We start from the raw sequence: 17,710 nt of genomic DNA on the forward strand, positions 1-17,710 counted from the left end.
TACAGGCAACAGAAACATCGCTGCATGTCACGATAGTAAACACTAATAACACGTTACACAGCAGCTAACGTTACCCTACCGTTAGCTACAGTAGTAACTGGATTAAACACGGCTAAAATGCTGACAGCTAAACGGTGTAGTGTGACTGTATTTCACTGTAGGATTCCAACGGCGGGACGTACAACAGTATGCCGCTAAAGCTATGAGCTAAAAGACTCAAACTAGCACTGGTCACTGCTGTTGTCTGAAAAACAACACAGACGGGACAAAATGTTGTGTTTACTGGTAAACTGGTAAACCTCGTGACGACTTATGACTGCTATCTGTTGTGGAATTGTCCTCTGTGACTGTCAACATCTAAACTAAACTGCAGGCAACAACTCTGATTGGCTCATGGAGGCACGTGATCAGAGAGTGGTTTATGGAGCTTTGGAAAAAAAAAAAAAAAAAACTTTGATACATAGCGTACTATGAACGGAATGAAGCATTTTAAATATCGCTTGATCACGTGAATTTGATCGTTGGCAAAATCTTGATTGTGATTAAAATTTGATTAATTGTGCAGCCCTATGCATAACAAATCAAAATATATAACAAAAAAATATATATCAAAATGTCGGGAAATGTGTTTAGTTGGTTTGCATTACATAGTTAAATAGTTAATTTTGTTGTTGTCTATAACGTAAGGTTATATGTGTCAACACGGCACAATACTTGGTAAATTCAGTGTGCTACTGTTGATCACAGAAACAGATCAAAAACAGTTCCAATTTAATGTTCCTGCCAGACCCAGCAAACGTGTTACAAGGCCAATATGCATTTGTTGAAGTGCACCCCTTTTACTTTTACAAGACACTATGTATAGAACAGCGTTTCTGACCAAATTCAATACTTTTTCTTTTTTTTAGATTATTTTTTGGGCATTTTAGGCCTTTATTTGACACGACAGCTGAAGACATGAAAGGGGTGGTGGGGATGACACGTAGCAAAGGGCCGCAGGTCGGAGTCGAACCCGGGCCCGCTGCGTCGAGGAGTAAACCTCTATATATGAGCACCCGCTCTACCAACTGAGCTATCTGGGCGCCCCAAAATTCAATACTTGTAAGGCCTTCTTTTGAAAATATTAAATTCAATGTTTTTTTAACGCGCCGATTTTGGCATTTTTTATTTTAATGCAGCATTCACCCCAATTACCTTACTCCGATCATGTACATAAGTTTGTAGTGATCACCGCTTTTAATCATACACACTCTGCACAACAGACGCACCGCCAGAATGCCTGGATGCCAGCACTTTCAAACCAACATGGGCGCGGCCACTAACCAGTGTCTGTCCAGAGTATCTGGTAGCTTGCCAGCCCTTGGCAACAAGTAAAAAAAGTCTCTTAGTCATCCTTTTTTAGAGAAACGGATTACTCCAATTCTCCAAACTTCCTTTGTGATTCCACCAAGAAACCACGTTTACAGGCTGTTATTCCCTGGAGCCGACATCGGTAAACACAAGAAGAAAATCAAAGATTGACTATTAAGTGCAAGAGGCATCACTAAGTTTAGTTTTATCATTGATTGACCATTAAGCGCAAGATGTGTCACTAAGTTTAGTTTTATCAAAGATTGACTATTAAGCGCAAGATGCGTCACTAAGTTTAGATTTATCAAAGATTGACTATTATGCGCAAGAGGCGTCACTAAGTTTAGTTTTTGTTGTCGAGGGGGGAACTTGAAACTGTATTTTTTTTTTTTGTTGGGGGTTTGCTGGGATCCTAAAGAGAACTGTTTTGGTGTTGAGAGAAAAGACTAATTTGCTGCACTAAGTTACATGTATTAAGCTTAAGACATATTTTAGTTACTTTGTTTACTTAGTTATTTTTGTAAACAAAAAAACGGTGTGCAGCTCTATTATCTGAGCAAATAATAAGTATCGGATCGGGACTCGGTATCGGCAGATATTCAATATTTAAAAAATCGGATCGGGGGGTCAAAAAAGCTGATCGGGACATCCCTACTTAGGACCCCACGGGTACCCTGACATGCTATTCTAGCAACCTGGCCTTATGACAAACTGGGTAAGTGAGCTACCTGGTGGAGATGCGGCTAAAGACGGCGTTGAAGTTGTTGCAGCTCAGAGAGAAAAGGACAGCTGAAGCTGAGGCCCGGAGCTCAGCAGCGTGCTGGTGACCCTCACGGTACGTATGGATGAAATGGCAGATCTCTGGAAGCAGCTGTTTGACCAGCATGGTCTCATCCAGACGTAAGCAGTCCTTGGATTGCTAAGGAGGGAGGACAGAGAGGAGAAAGACAGTCAGGAAAAAGGCCTTAGTCTATTTCATTGATGTGATCCTCCATGTTGAAACTGAGGGGGCTATAGGTCAGAACCCAAAGAACAGGTCATTTTTTGTCACTGAAAGGCCCACTGAAGCAATGTGACACACACAGTATGTAATTGTATTTCAAACCATGGCCTCAAAAATAAACTGGCTGTCAGGTGTCCATTTAAATCCTACATCACAAACACCTAAAATAACAACACTGGGCTTACTCAGTGAACAGGTGTCAGCCAGACGTCACCAAAAATACAATTTCTTTGTTAATGTTATTATAAAATTCAGTGTTTTGCTATCAGCCAATTGTTTAACTACCCTTCTAAATTGGGGGTGGGAATCACCAGAGGCACCATGATACAACATTATCACGATAATTATTGTAATATTGTTACAATATTATTGCGATTTTAAACATATGCCGACATATTGCAATTTATTACCCTTTTTCCAACTTCAAATTATGCCCCTAAAGGAAAACTTTGTCAACATCTATTATCTAAAAAGATACATTTCTATTTGTTCAACTCACTTCAATTGTATTGCTGCAAAATGGGATTGTCAAGCAGACAGTTTATCGATACATTATTGCCACAGAAAATATCGCAATACTATGCTGTATCAAAAAATATTTTAAATCAAGGTAATCTTCATCTTAACTTCTTACAAGGTATATTGGCAGCAGGGAACTATTGGGGTTGCCCCCAATGATTCCAATCATCAGTCCAGAGGACCCCAAGTCAAATCTCCTTTTGTTGGTTGAATCACTGCACTTTTGTTCTTGTCTCAAAATGACTTAACTATAAACCAACTGTAATGGACATAGAGAAGAGCGATCAGTGTTTCTCACAGGTTGAGAATTTACTTGTGGTGGTGGTGGTTGGTGCAGGACGAGACGACGCGGCGCGTGATGGCTGGGTTCAGTAAAAACTAGTCAAACGAAGGTTTATGAACTATTTATTGAAAACAATGACTAGGCTACATTACATTAACAGATAATTTTGAAATAAATAAATATTTATATAATAAACATATCAGACTAAAAGATGATAAAAAAAAAATTCGTATGAAGTGTAGCCATGATGTGCTTTGTCAATTAAATCTGGTTGGTTTGTCAAATGTTTTAGCAGATAAAATACCTGAATACCCGGCACCCAAATAGGCTATTATATGTAACCTTAATACATGTTATTAAAAATCTCAACACTGTCTCCCCCTGATTCCTGTTAAATCATATAAGACTTAAAGTTAGTTATTTTTTTATTTTTTTTTGTTAGATCATTGTTCATTTTTTTAAGTGTTTTAATCCGTGTTTTGGGGATCGTAAACACACTGTTTTGCAGGCTACTATACATGTCCTTGTTGCATTCATTAAGATCTCATCTGAAGATTTCTGTTATTCAAACACCTCTGAGTTGTAGTTTAAAAGTTTTACATCCAACTTAATAAAATCTTGTTTTTTTATTCGGGCTCAAGTCCATAAATACATGGATTCAGGCACAGAGAATGAGAACTGAAGGCTCAGTTAGCAACGATTAGCTCTGTTAGCGGTTAGCTCCGGTTAGCTCCGTTATAAAGATATGGAGTGGAGGAGACTGCCATGGACAGGGGTAACAACCAAACTCTGATAAATGACGTTCAGGGAGCATTTCAGTTTGTTAATACAGTTAATTCCACAGCAAGACCACCAGCACAGTGTTGCCAACTCTTTTCTAATGAAAGTAGCTAGCACTAGCTCCAAAAGTCGCTAAAAGTAGCTAGATGACGCTCATTTGCATATTTGTGACGTCATTACGCAATAATTTGCATAAAGCTTAGTGGCAAGGTATATAGAAAGAAATAGAAATCTTAAGCCAAATAATGACAAACTCAATACAGAAATTACAGAAAAGAGTATATTCAATTATAATTTTACTTAGGTTGCACATATTTGAAGTAAAAAAATAAATTCTACAAAGTAAGCCTGCACGATTGTTTTTTCCTGAAATATATATGGTGATATGAAAAAAGAAAAAAAAAGATTTTTAAAAATTTTTTACAAGATGACAAATAGCTCTATTTGGAAATAATAATTCTCGACTACTGGGGTGATTTTGTAGGCGAGTGCATCTACAAAGAAAACTTTTCTAATGTGAACCATTCTTTGTTGAACTTTGTTCTTTGTTTGCTTTACAAACAGCAAAGCAAGTAAGCGCTGTGACTACTCTTCTGAAGTGATTTTGGAGAGGGAAATTAGGTAGTTAAATACACTGGTTGACTGACATGACACCATTGTATTCATATAATACTATCAATCCAGGCTAAAGTGAACGATATTAGTAATGCATGCATGATGCTTCCTCTAAATTTCAAGTTGTGGTCGACTAGCGGCTCCATTGTTTACACTCCGGAACAGCTGTTAGCACTGAAGAACACTAGGATTCATCCTACTGAAAGACCGGAGATCCCTGAAGAACTAATTAGGAGAAGAAGGAGGGGATGCAGAGATGGACTTAAACGCAGAGAGGGGAAAAGTATGGGGAACGTAAGATCTCTCCCCAATAAGATGGAAGAGCTAACGGCGCTAACCAGGCTGCAAAAGGAATACCGGGAGTCTAGCATCATGTGCTTCATGGAGACGTGGCTGAATGAACTCAGTACGGACTCACTGGTCACACTGGATGGCTTTCAACTTGTGAGAGCGGACAGGAGAGCAAAGGAGTGTGAATAGCGATGTTTGTGAATGACAGATGGTGTAACCCCGGGCACATCAGTGTTAAGGAGCAGTGCTGCACTAAAGACATTGAGTTGCTAGTGGCTAGCATACCATGTTACATCCCGAGGGAGCTTTCGCACATCATTGCGATAACGGTCTACATCCCCCCTTCGGCCATTGCTTCAGCTGCATGTGAGCTCCTTCACACAGTTGTGTCACAGCTGCAGACATCACACCCAGAGTCTTTCTTCCTCATCTCCGCAGACTTTAGGAGCCATCCACATGGAGACGCTTTTTGATGCAAACGCACACGTTTTGCATTGTTTGGGCCGATTTGTCCAAACGAGTCTGGGCTTAAAGCCCTGCTGAATGAAAAGAAAAGACTTTTTAAATTTGGGGACAAAGAAGAGCTGAGGAGGGTTCAAAAACCACATAGAGGGAGATAAGGAAAGGAAAAGACAGCTACAGGAAGAAGTTGGAGGTACGCAACAAAACAACACAAGGGAGGTCTGGAGGGGACTGAATAGATATTACCCCCTCTCCTCTACCCTCCAACCAGACTTCAGACCTGTCAGTGACTCAATCTTTTCCTCTCTGGCCACTGCGGACCACCTCATCCCCCAGGGCTTCTGAGACATCAGCATCCCACACTTCACACCTGTCCACTGCTTATGATTCTTCATTCAGGGATGTTTCACACCCCTGCCTCATCCTTCTCTCCAGGGTGCACCTACACCTCCCTCTAGCAGTCTCTCTCTGACAGTCAATCAGGTGAAGAAGGAGCTAAAAAAGATCGAGGCAAGGAAAGCCCCGGGCCCAGATGGAATCTGCTCCAGACTCCTTAAAGAGTATGCAGATCAGCTCAGTGAGGTCATCCTGCACATCTTCAACCTGAGCCTGAGTCTGGAGCGAGTTCCAGTCCTGTGGAAGACTTTGTGTGTGGTTCCAGTTCCTAAAACTGCGCATCCCAGGGAGCCCAATCTGACCGGTGGCCTTAACTTCTCACCTGATGAAGACCTTGGAGAGGATTGTATTGCAACACCTGAGAACCCTGGTGAGCTCAGAACTGGACCCCCTACAGTTCGCTTACCAACCAGGCATAGGGGTGGAGGATGCCATTATCTATCTATCACACAGATCACTGTCACATCTGGAGAACAATGGGAGCACTGTGAGGGTCATGTTTTTTGATTTCTCCAGTGCTTTCAATATAATTCAACCATCACTGCTCTGGGGGAAGCTATTGGGAGCTGGAGTTGACCCCCCACCTGTCTGCATGGACCATCAATTACCTCACTGACAGACCACAGTATGTGAGGCTCCAGGACTGTGTGTCTAATGTGTTGTACTAAAGATTCCTATTTTTATCTTATTTTTGACACTTGCTTTCTACACTTACCTCACTTCCTTTCCTCCCCTGTTTTCACAACTGATTGGCTTTTGGTTCCACCCTAATTACCTGATTGAGTTCACCTGGTCACTCCTTATTTAAAGACTGCACTCCCTCTCAGTCATTCTTTTCTACACCTTCACATGGGGCGGCAGCTGATCCTCCAACCCATGTGTGTCTGTCTGTGTCTGTGTTCTGTTCTATCCTGTTATGTTATCCATTATCATTTGCCTCACCACCTTTATTGAATAAATCTTCATTGAATGGACTGAACTTCTCTGTGGCTTTTCCTATGCATTCTGACCGATGCCCCATGACGATGGCAATCAACCTCTAAAACTGAACCCTCCTTAACATGGTCCTTCGAGCCAGAACAGACTACTGTCATGGATGCAAAGCTACTAGATGAGACTCCTCGACGTTCTGAAAACTCAACCTCCTGCTTATCTAGAAGATTATGAAGTCCAATATCCTGGAGTGAAAGCTGCTGCTTGCCAGACAGCATGTCCACATCATACAACAGACACACATGGGCCACAGAATGACGGTAAAGGGCAAGATGAAATGAATGATCCTCCGGTGCCTACTGATCATGTTGAAATCATGAAGGAAATTTTAGTGACAATGAGAGGTATTCAGCATATGATGGAAAGATCGTCTACTCCTGATTCCTCCTGTTCATCCAGGCCTGAGTTGTCTACAGGGAGCAGACACTCAAGGCGTCTCCCAACAACAGTTTCTCAAGCACAACAGCAAGCTGCTGGATTTCCAAGTGTTGAATTGCAATATGGCTCTTCCTCCTGTCCACCAGTGATCAGACATCATCCTGTTGCAGTTTCTTCGAGCCTGCCCTATTTACCTGACTTTCCAAACCTTGATAATGCAATTCCTTCAGCTGGTCCACCTGGACCAATCCTATTAAGAGAGCTGCCATTTTCCAGTTTTCCTGCAGCACCAATAGAAGTTAACCTACAAAGTCAACATGAAGCTCAGCCTCTTGTTTCCTTCTCCCCCCAGCAGAGGCAGCATTCCCCTTTAAGGCATCAGTCTTCTACATCTCAGAGTCACCACGAACGGAGACCTTTGGTACCCCCTACAGGCAGAACACATGTATACAAGCTTGAGGGTCCTTCTTTCCCAGACCTTACTCGAGAGGATGAAATGCAGTACAGGATGTTACGGACGGCACTCAGTAATTTACTCAACCCTAATGAAACAGAGCATTTCAAATATCATGTTCTCCTGGATCATCTCAAAGTGGACCAAGCCAAACGACTAGCTCTTGCCTTTTCCTATGCTTCTGACCCATACACACAAGCCATCAATGCTCTTGATGAACGTTATGGGCAACCTAGACAACTAGCACTGAAGGAGCTCAGGAACATCATGGATCTCCCTCCTATCAGAGTAGGTGATGGTCATGTTCTTGATAAATTTGCTCTTCGTGTACAAGCACTTGTTGGTCTACTTAGCACGATGGAAGATCAAGGACATGCAGAACTTCTCTGTGGCTCTCATGTGGATCGTCTACTTGAAAAGCTGCCTGCAGAACACTCCAGTCGCTTTAAACGGCATGTCTACAGAAACCAAGGTATCATGAAGTATGACTTGCTTGTGTTCTCATCTTGGTTGCAATCTGAAGCTCGGTGTCAACCCAGAAAAGAGATTTCCTTCTTCAATGAGCAAAGACATCCCCGTAAGTTCATACCTGCTCCAATCACAATTCTGCATGGGGCACACAAACCCAATGAATCCACACCAACTCCAGAAATCCTTCCAAAGTCGAGAGCAACCTGTGCTTACTGCCGATCATGTGAACATCATATCAGCAGATGTTCTGAGTTCACAGATAAGACAAAAGCTCAAAAAGTAAACTGAATAAAGGAAAATAAACGCTGTTGGCGCTGTGCTCGCACCCACCAAGCCGCAAAGTGTGACCTGCAGAGGTTCTGTGCCACCTGCAAAGGAAGACATCTACAAATACTGTGTGAGATGAATCAAAGATCCAACAATCCCTCTACTTCTGTTGTGAGGACATTACATCTGGACCGACCGAGTGATTGTAATGGTGTACTCCTGAAAGTTGTAAAAGTGCTTCTTAAAAATGGGAAGAAAACCTTGGAAACTTATGCTGTCCTTGATGATGGTTCTCAGCGTACCATTCTTCTGCAGTCAGCTGCTCAGCATCTCCACCTGAAAGGTAAAGCTGAAAAGCTATCGCTCAGAACTGTTCGCCAAGATGTTGAAACTCTCCATGGCTCATCTGTACGTTTTCAGCTCTCTCCTGTTGCATACCCTGAGAAGACTTTCACCATGAATCATGCCTTTACTACAAGCCAGTTAACACTCTCGGATCACACCTACCCTGTGCTTTCTCTTCAAAGGAAATACAAGCATCTCCAAGGCATTCCATTACCATCCATTAATAAAGCATCACCACTGCTGCTTATAGGCTCAGATCACATCCACTTAAATCACTCCTGTTACTCCAGTCAGACTAGGCCCTTCTGGGTCACCAGCAGCGGTCAAAACCTGTCTAGGATGGACACTTTAAGGCCCTATCAAAGACTTTCAACCACAAGATACATCTGTGCCTGTCCAATGTCTGTTTACATCCTTCAGTTCCCCTGCAGATGAGTTGCACTACCATGTTGAAAAACTTTGGAAACTTGACACTCTACCTGTACACAGTGAGAAAGCAGTCATCAGATCAAGGCAAGACCAACAAGCCCTGAAGCATCTTGAACAGGTCACAGAAAGGGTTCAAGTCAGTGGAGTTGAACGCTATGCCACTCCCCTCCTTAGGCTAGCCAATTCTCCTCTTCTGAACATTCCTCATTCTGCAGTGATGTCACGACTTCGTAACACTGAATCTCGATTATCCAAGGATCCACAGAAAGCCATATCATACTGTGATCAAATTTCAAAACTTGAGAAGGCTGGTTATGTGGCCAAGCTGACCCCTGAAGAGGTTCACAGCACAGAAGAAGCTTGTTACACGTATCCAGCTTTCCAAAGAACGTATCCTGCTGTCTCGAAGAATGTATCCAGCTTTCCAAAGAGTGTATCCAGCTTTCTAGAGAGCGAAACCAATCTTCCCAAAGATGGCCGATTTACCTGCTGCTCGTCTCAGGTTATTTAAACCTCCCTTCTACTCAACAGGAACAGATTGTTTTGGACCATATAATGTCAAGATCGGCCGCCGATCTGAGAAAAGATGGGGAATAATATTCAAATGCCTCACAACACAATGTGTCCATCTTGACCTCCTCAATCATATGGATACAGACTCCTTCCTCATGGCCCTCCAACGATTCACTTCTCGGAGAGGAAAACCAAACGAGATCCTATGTGATCAAGGAACCAACTTCAGAGGAGGAAACAAAGAATTACAGGACGCTTTACATAACCTTTCTCCCACTCTCCAGTCAGTACTGGCAACGAGAAAAATCCAATTCCATTTCAATCCTCCACACGCACCCCACTTCGGTGGCGTCTGGGAACGGGAAGTACACTCGGTAAAGAGTGCTCTCAGGACGACCATTGGTGCACAAATGGTCACTGAAGAGGTTCCGAGAACAGTGTTAATTGAAATTGAAGGCATCCTTAATTCGAAACTACTCGGCTATGTGTCTTCAGATATCGCAGACGTTGATCCAGTCACCCCCAACCTTCTCATCATGGGACGACATGATGCAGCACTCCCTCTAGTGTCCTACCCAGACTCGGATCTTCTCAGTAGACGGCGTTGGCGCCATGCCCAAATATTGTCTGACCATTTCTGGAAACACTACATCAAATCCTATCTACCATCACTTCAAACACGGCACAAATGGCAGCAGGACAAACCAGATCTGCAATTAAACTCCATTGTGATGATTGTTGACTCCCAGCTACCAAGAGCTCTTTGGCCTGTAGGAAAGGTTACCCGCCTCCTACCAAGCAAAGATGGCCACATTAGGACAGCTGCAGTTACAGTGAAAGACAAGACCTATGTCAGACCTGTAGTTCATCTAATCCCCCTTCCTAGCCTACCTGATGACGGTTAATTTAGTTTGATCTGTAATCACATTTCTTACTAGAAATCTGGGGGCGGCTGTACTAAAGATTCCTATTTTTATCTTATTTTTGACACTTGCTTTCTACACTTTCTTCCCCTGTTTTCACAACTGATTGGCTTTTGTTTCCACCCTAATTACCTGATTGAGTTCACCTGGTCACTCCTTATTTAAAGACTGCACTCCCTCTCAGTCATTCTTTTCTACACCTTCACATGGGGCGGCAGCTGATCCTCCAACCCATGTGTGTCTGTCTGTGTCTGTGTTCTGTTCTATCCTGTTATGTTATCCATTATCATTTGCCTCACCACCTTTATTGAATAAATCTTCATTGAATGGATTGAACTTCTCTGTGGCTTTTCCTATGCATTCTGACCGATGGCAATCAACCTCTAAAACTGAACTCTCCTTAACAGTGGTGATGAGCAGCACAGGAGCACCACAGGGTACAGTGCTCGCCCCGTTTCTCTTCACCGTGTATACACTGGTGTGAGTCAAACCACCTTCACATCAACGCCAGCAAGACAAAGGAGATGGTGGTTGACTTTCGTTGGAAGCCGCCTGGTACTACGGGAACATCCAGGGTGTCGACATCGAGATGTAATGGTGGAGACATACAAATATCCTCAGCCGTCTCCACTTGCTGAGGAGGCTGAGGTCCTTTGGTGTGTGCAGGGCTCTGTTAAAAACATTTTATGACTCTATGGTTGCGTCTGCAATCTTTGTCTTTAATTATGCAGTAGCCTGCTGGGGAGCTGGGAGCACAGAGAGGGACAGGAAAAGGCTAAACAAACTGGTGAAGAGGGTTAGCTCTGTTCTGGTCTGCCCTCTGGACACCATAGAGGAGGTGGGGGAGAGGAGGATGTTAGCCAGGCTGGCATCAATCATGGGCAACACCTCTCGCCCCCTACATGAGACTGTGAGTTCCCTGAGCAGCTCCTTCAGCAGCAGACTGCTGCACCCTCACTGCAAGAAGGAGTGCTACCGCAGGTCCTTCATTCCAGCAGCAGTCAGACTCTTTAATGCAACATCATAATGTAGCACTGCTAGCTGTTTCTGCAATATGAGCCATCACTGGACACTATGCACATTTATCTATTTATTACTCTGTGTCACCTCCAACTGTGCAATATGTCAACTCTATTCATTCGCACCTTACTCGTCTGTATATCTGTGTTTATATACTGTCTGTTTATATAAGGTTGTTTATTGTGTAAATACGGTTGTTTTATTACTATTATTATAACTAATTCTATTCTATTTTTCCATTTCCTATAGTTTATGTATATTTTTTCTCCTATGTCTAATTAATGTGTACTTGTGTTATCCTAATGTGTGTAAATTTTTTTTTGAGCTGCTGTAGCACAGGAATTTCCCCAGTGTGGGATTAATAAAGTCTATCTTATCTTAATAAATGTAGTGTATTCGCTGCTCTGGAGGCGAGGCTTAGTGAGTTTGAGGAACGGCTCCGCACCATGGAATCAAAATCAATCAATCAAAATATGCTTCTGTAGCTAGCCAGCACTCCTTAACTGGTGTGGACCAACATACTGTAGCTTCTGTTAGCAGTCCCCCGGCAGGCCCCGAGCCGGTGGGTGACTGTCCGAAGGAAGCGTAGCTCTAGCTCTAAACCGGGGAGTGCACATGGCGGCGGTCGCGCTAAACCAGAGCCTATGGCTAACTACCAACATTTTAGCCTTTCTAACAGTTTCTCCCCACTCAGTGATACACCCTGAGAAGCCAACTCTGGTTATTGGGAGCTCTATACTGCGGAACGTGAAGTTGGCGGCTCCAGCGGCTGCAGTCGTGTGCGTCCCTGAGGCCAGAGCAAGCGATGTAGAATCCTATCTAAAGCTGCTGGCTAAAAATAACCGTAAATACAGTAAGATCATACTTCACCTAGGTGGTAATGATACCGGATTACGCAAATCAGAGATCACTAAAATTAATGTTGAGTCACTCTGTGCATATGCAAAGACAATGTCAGACTCAGTAGTTTTCTCTGGAGCCCTGCCAAACCTGATCAGCGATGACATGTACAGCGATGACATGTGTCATCCTTCCACCGCTGGTTGTCGGAGTAGCTAATAATGTGGGCTACATAGATAACTGGAGGGCGTTCTGGGGAAAGCCTGGTCTGATTAAGAGAGACGGCATTCATCTCACTCTGAACGGAGCTGCTCTCATATCAAGAAATCTGACCGAGTCTATTATCGGTCATAAACCATGACAACCCAAGGTTGAAATCAGTAATCAGAGGTGCAGTGCTACGCGCTTCTCTGTGCTTCCGTTGGAGCAGTCGCCCACTCATAGTCCCATAACCACGGTGTCTGTCCCCCGACTCAGATCAGTTAAATCAAAAGTAAAACAAAAGAGGCGCTATACTTAACAACCTAATTGGAATTAAAACTACCGCTGCAATGATAGAACAGAATAGGAAAATTAGATGTGGACTATTAAATATTAGATCTGTCTTCTAAAGCAGTACTAGTAAACAATTTGATATCAGATAATAAAATTGATCTATTCTGTCTTACTGAAACATGGCTGTGTCATGAAGAATATGTTAGTCTAAATGAATCCACTCCTCCCAGTCATATTAATACTCAAATTCCTAGAGGCTCAGGCTGAGGAGGGGGAGTTGCAGCCATGTTTGATTCAAGCCTGTTAATTAATCCTAAACCTAAACTAAATTATAACTCGTTTGAAAGCCTTGTTCTTAATCTTCAACATCCAACATGGAAAACACTACAGCCAATTATATTTGTTGTTGTTTACCGAGCTCCAGGGCCATATTCTGAGTTTAAATCAGACAAAGTACTTATTGTAGGTGATTTTAATATCTATGTGGACGTATTGCTTTCAACTCACTACTAGATTCAATTGGTTTCAGTCAGTGTGTGCAGGGCCACTCACTGTTTCAACCACACCCTCAACCTTGTGCTGGCATATGGCATCAAAATTGAAGATTTAATAGTATTTCCGCAGAATCCTTTATTATCAGACCATTCTCTAATAACTTTTGAATTCCTACTACCCGACTATACAAAATTAGATAAAAGCTTCTACGCTAGATGCCTATCTGATAGTGCTATAGCTAAATTTAAGGAAGATATTCCAACAGCATTTAATTCAATGGCGTTCCTTAATATAACAGAGGACTCTTATGTTAACTTTAGCCCCTCCCAAATTGATAATTTTGTAGACGATGCTACGGCCTCGCTACGGACTACTTTAGACTCTGTTGGTCCCCTCAAAAAGAAGATGATGAAGCAAAGGAAACTAGCACCTTGGTATAACTCGCAAATTAAAACAAACCTCACGAAAACTTGAAAGTAAATGGCGTTCCACCAAAGTGGAAGAATTTCGTTTAGATTGGCAAGACAGTCTGAAAACATATAGGAAGGCCCTTAGAAATGCCAGATCAGACTATTACTCATCACTAATAGAAGAAAATAACAACCCAAGGTTTCTTTTCAGCACTGTAGCCAGGCTGAGACAGAGAGTCACAGCTCTATTGAGCCATCTATTCCTATAGCTCTGAGTAGTGATGACTTTATGAGCTTCTTCAATGATAAAATTATAACAATTAGAGATAAAATTCACCACCTCTTGCCCTCAACTCCTAACGGTTCACCTTTAAACGCAGGACTACTAGAAATTACGACAAGACCTGACATATACTTAGACTGCTTTTATCCTATAGACCTTCAACAATTAATGTTAAAGGTCTCTTCAGCTAAGCCATCTACCTGTCTCTTAGACCCCATCCCAACGAAGCTACCTAAAGAAGCGTTACCCATGGTTAACACTTCATTACTAGATATAATCAATGTCTTTATTAACAGGTTATGTACCACAGTCATTTAAAGTAGCTGTGATAAAAACTCTTCTGAAAAAACCCACCCTCGATCCTGAGGTCTTAGCCAACTATAGACCTATATCTAATCTCCCCTTTCTCTCCAAGATCCTTGAGAAGGTAGTCGCTAATCAGTTATGTGACTTTCTACGTAGCAATAGTTTATTTGAGGACTTTCAGTCAGGATCGAACGAATTTCTAGCTAGGGCTGAACAATTTTTGAAAATAATCTAATTGCGATTTTTTTCACCAATATTGCGATTTAATATGCGATTTTTTAAGCTCTTTGTCTTCTGTATTATTCAAAAAAGACAAAATAAATCATTGTATAGTATGAACAACACACGATTAGATAGATTAAACAAATGTGTCTGTATGTGATGATGAAATAAAGTGATGCATGAATTTATATGAATGACATCTTTTATTTAACTACTTCAATCACAGTAGTATATTGAGCACTGACCAAGCCTGGTATAAACATTCATAGTAAGTAAATAAGTAAAGTTTATTTCTATAGCACATTTAAAAACAGCTTGCGCTGACCAAAGTGCTGTACATAGCGCATTAGCCACAGGGTCATAAAATAAAAATAAAATACACTTACAAATCAGTGATTTAGGCTAAAACGACATCAAAAGACAAACACTTATTTACAAACATAGCAGGATAAGACAATTAAGATGCCGGGAAGGCCAATGTAAAAAGGTGAGTTTTGAGCCTGGCTTTGAATATCACAATTGAAGGGGCACTTCTGATGTCTGGTGGCAGTCGGTTCCACAGCTGAGGGCCAGCAACAGAAAAAGCTCTGTCACCTTTTTGCTTAAGCTGGGACCGTGGGACATGTAGGAGGCCTTGGCTGGAGGATCTGAGGGACCTGTGAGCTACATGGGGATGAATGATATCTGCTATGTAGCTGGGGGCCAGGGCGTGAAGAGATTTAAAAACCATCAACAGTATTTTAAATTGTATCCTAGACTGGACTGGAAGCCAGTGCAAGGAGGCTAGGACAGGTTTAATGTGTTCACGCTTTTTTGTGTTCGTGAGCAGCCTAGCTGCTGCATTTTCAACCATCTGAAGCTGTGCCACCAGAGTCAGAGGGAGACCAAAGTAGAGAGAGTTACAATAGTCTAGGCGGGAGGTTATGAAGGCATGGATGACTTTTTCCAGATCATTGTTTGACAGAACAGACTTGAGTTTGGAAATTATTCTTAATTGGTAAAAACTAGTCTTTACAACAGATGATATTTGTTTCTCCAGGTTAAGATGGGAGTCGAAAATAACACCCAAGTTACGTGTATGGGATTTAACATAGGGGGCAAGGGGACCAAGGTCAGCAGGGATGGCAGTTTTGGATTTTGAGGGGCCAAAGACAATAACTTCAGTTTTGTTGTCATTTAACTGAAGAAAATTGTGATTCATATGAAAGTCAGAAACAAATCACACAAACTAAAGTGCAGATTGCAGAAATATAAAAACAAATATGTGGCTTTACCACATTTAGTAGTATTTAGATGATGGTAGGGCGTAGCGTTAGCGTGCCAAGTTGATGCTTGCTCTGCGGAGTGCAGACTGATATGCTCTCGCAAGTCACGTGACCAAATCACAGCCTTTGCGATTAGGAAATCGCGTTTTAACATATCGCGATATTATTGCAAATGCGATTAATTGTTCAGCCCTACTTCTAACTGCTTCAGACAAAGAACTTGTCTCCGGACTTGTCTTACTAGATCTTAGTGCAGTACTGCATTTGACACTATTCACCATACCATCCTGTTACAGAGACTGGAACACTTAGTTGGCATTAAAGGAATTGCACTAAGCTGGTTTAAGTCCTATTTATCTAATCGATCTCAATTTGTTAATGTTAATGAAGAATCATCCAGGCACGCTAAGGTTAGCCATGGCGTTCCACAAGGCTCAGTGCTTGGACCAATTCTATTCACCTTATATATGCTTCCTCTAGGCAATATTATTAGGAAACACTCAATTATCTTTCATTGATGACACCCAATTATACCTATCAATTAAGCCAGATGAAACCAGTCAGTTAGCTAAACTTCAAGCATGCATCAAAGATATAAAATCATGGATGACCTACAATTTTCTGATGGTAAACTCAGACAAAACTAAAGTGATTGTGCTGGGCCCTAAACACCTCCGAACCTCATTATCTAAAGATATAGCTACTCTGGATGGTATTGCCCTGGCCTCCAGCACTACTGTCAGAAATCTAGGAGTTGTTTTTGATCAGGATATATCCTTTAACGCCCACTTAAAACAAACCTCAAGAACAGCCTTTTTTCACCTTCGTAACTTTGCCAAAATTAGGAACATCCTGTCTCAAAACGATGCTGGAAAAACTAGTCCATGCATTTGTTACTTCCAGGATGGACTATTGTAATTCCTTACTATCAGAATGTTCAAGCTCTCCAGCTGATCCAGAATGCTGCAGCGCGTGTTCTGACAAGAACTAAGAAAAGAGATCATATTTCTCCTGAGGTTCCTTCCTAAAAGGGAGTTTTTCCTCGCCACTAAATGCTTGCTCTTGGGGGAATTACTGGAATTGTTGGGGTTGGGCTTTGTATATTATAGTGTGTGGTCTAGACCTACTCTATCTGTAAAGTGTCTTGAGATAACTCTTGTTATGATTTGATACTATAAATAAAATTGAATCTGCTACATAAACTACAATTGATTGTTAATCCTGTCAGCTGTTAAAATATTTACTGCTTTACTATTTTTCATATAGGCTTATTAAATACCAAGTATGCGCTGTGAAGCTGTGAATATGTATTTTAAAGTATAGCAAAAAAATAGGGTTGGATGGTGATGTCCAATTGCCAAACTCAAGGCTTCAAAACGGCAGTCCACAAACCAATAACTGAGGTCAGTGCTGCTACGTACACAATTTTTACAGTCTATGGTGGATACACAATATAGACACATTGGGGCCATAATTCTTTAGCAGGATCATGACCTAGTGTTTTTGTTCTTGAACTTTCTATCCTCCAAATTTTAACAACTAACAAAATTTTACACACACACACACACGCACGCATTAGATGCTGTGGCAATCATAGCTTATCAAATTCACTACTTTCACCCCCTTTGATCACAAAGGAGCTCTCCTCGTCATGACGCACTGACAGTTTGGGAATCCTGTATTGTTTTCCTCAGAAAAGTTATTGTCTGGGACAGATGAACAATCTCTATCATATGATGTTGCTCATCACAGCCACACATAGGCTACCTCTAGGCTAATATAATAAATAATGTAAAACAAGATGACGCGTGCAGACGGTACCTCGTTTAGGATGCAGACACCAGGGAAAAAACTGGTACGAACGGATGGTCTTGTGGGAGTTATAAGCGGAGCAAGAAGACA

The 17,710-nt window shown here is 41.9% G+C and overlaps 1 protein-coding gene and 1 long non-coding RNA gene across 5 annotated transcripts in view; one reads left to right on the forward strand and one right to left on the reverse strand.

Moving 5' to 3' along the window:
• Positions 1-17,710, reverse strand: part of nf1a (neurofibromin 1a) — a 296,381-nt gene that overhangs the window by 251,786 nt on the left and 26,885 nt on the right. For all 4 annotated transcript variants that reach the window (XR_004897871.1, XM_036003223.1, XM_036003224.1 and 1 more), the window contains exon 4: positions 2,079-2,269. Coding sequence is in view for 3 of the 4 variants with exons in the window: in XM_036003223.1 (XP_035859116.1) it covers positions 2,079-2,269 (191 nt within the window). In the remaining variant the exon portion in view is untranslated. The remainder of the gene's footprint in view (positions 1-2,078; positions 2,270-17,710) is intronic.
• The window catches only part of LOC118495447, a 19,151-nt gene continuing 1,718 nt past the window's right edge, over positions 278-17,710 (forward strand). The window contains exons 1-2 of the long non-coding RNA XR_004897874.1: positions 278-293; positions 634-636. This is a non-coding gene — a long non-coding RNA (uncharacterized LOC118495447). The remainder of the gene's footprint in view (positions 294-633; positions 637-17,710) is intronic.

The sequence above is a fragment of the Sander lucioperca genome, chromosome 7 (assembly GCF_008315115.2).
Source record: "Sander lucioperca isolate FBNREF2018 chromosome 7, SLUC_FBN_1.2, whole genome shotgun sequence".
Taxonomy (NCBI): Eukaryota; Metazoa; Chordata; class Actinopteri; order Perciformes; family Percidae; genus Sander; species Sander lucioperca.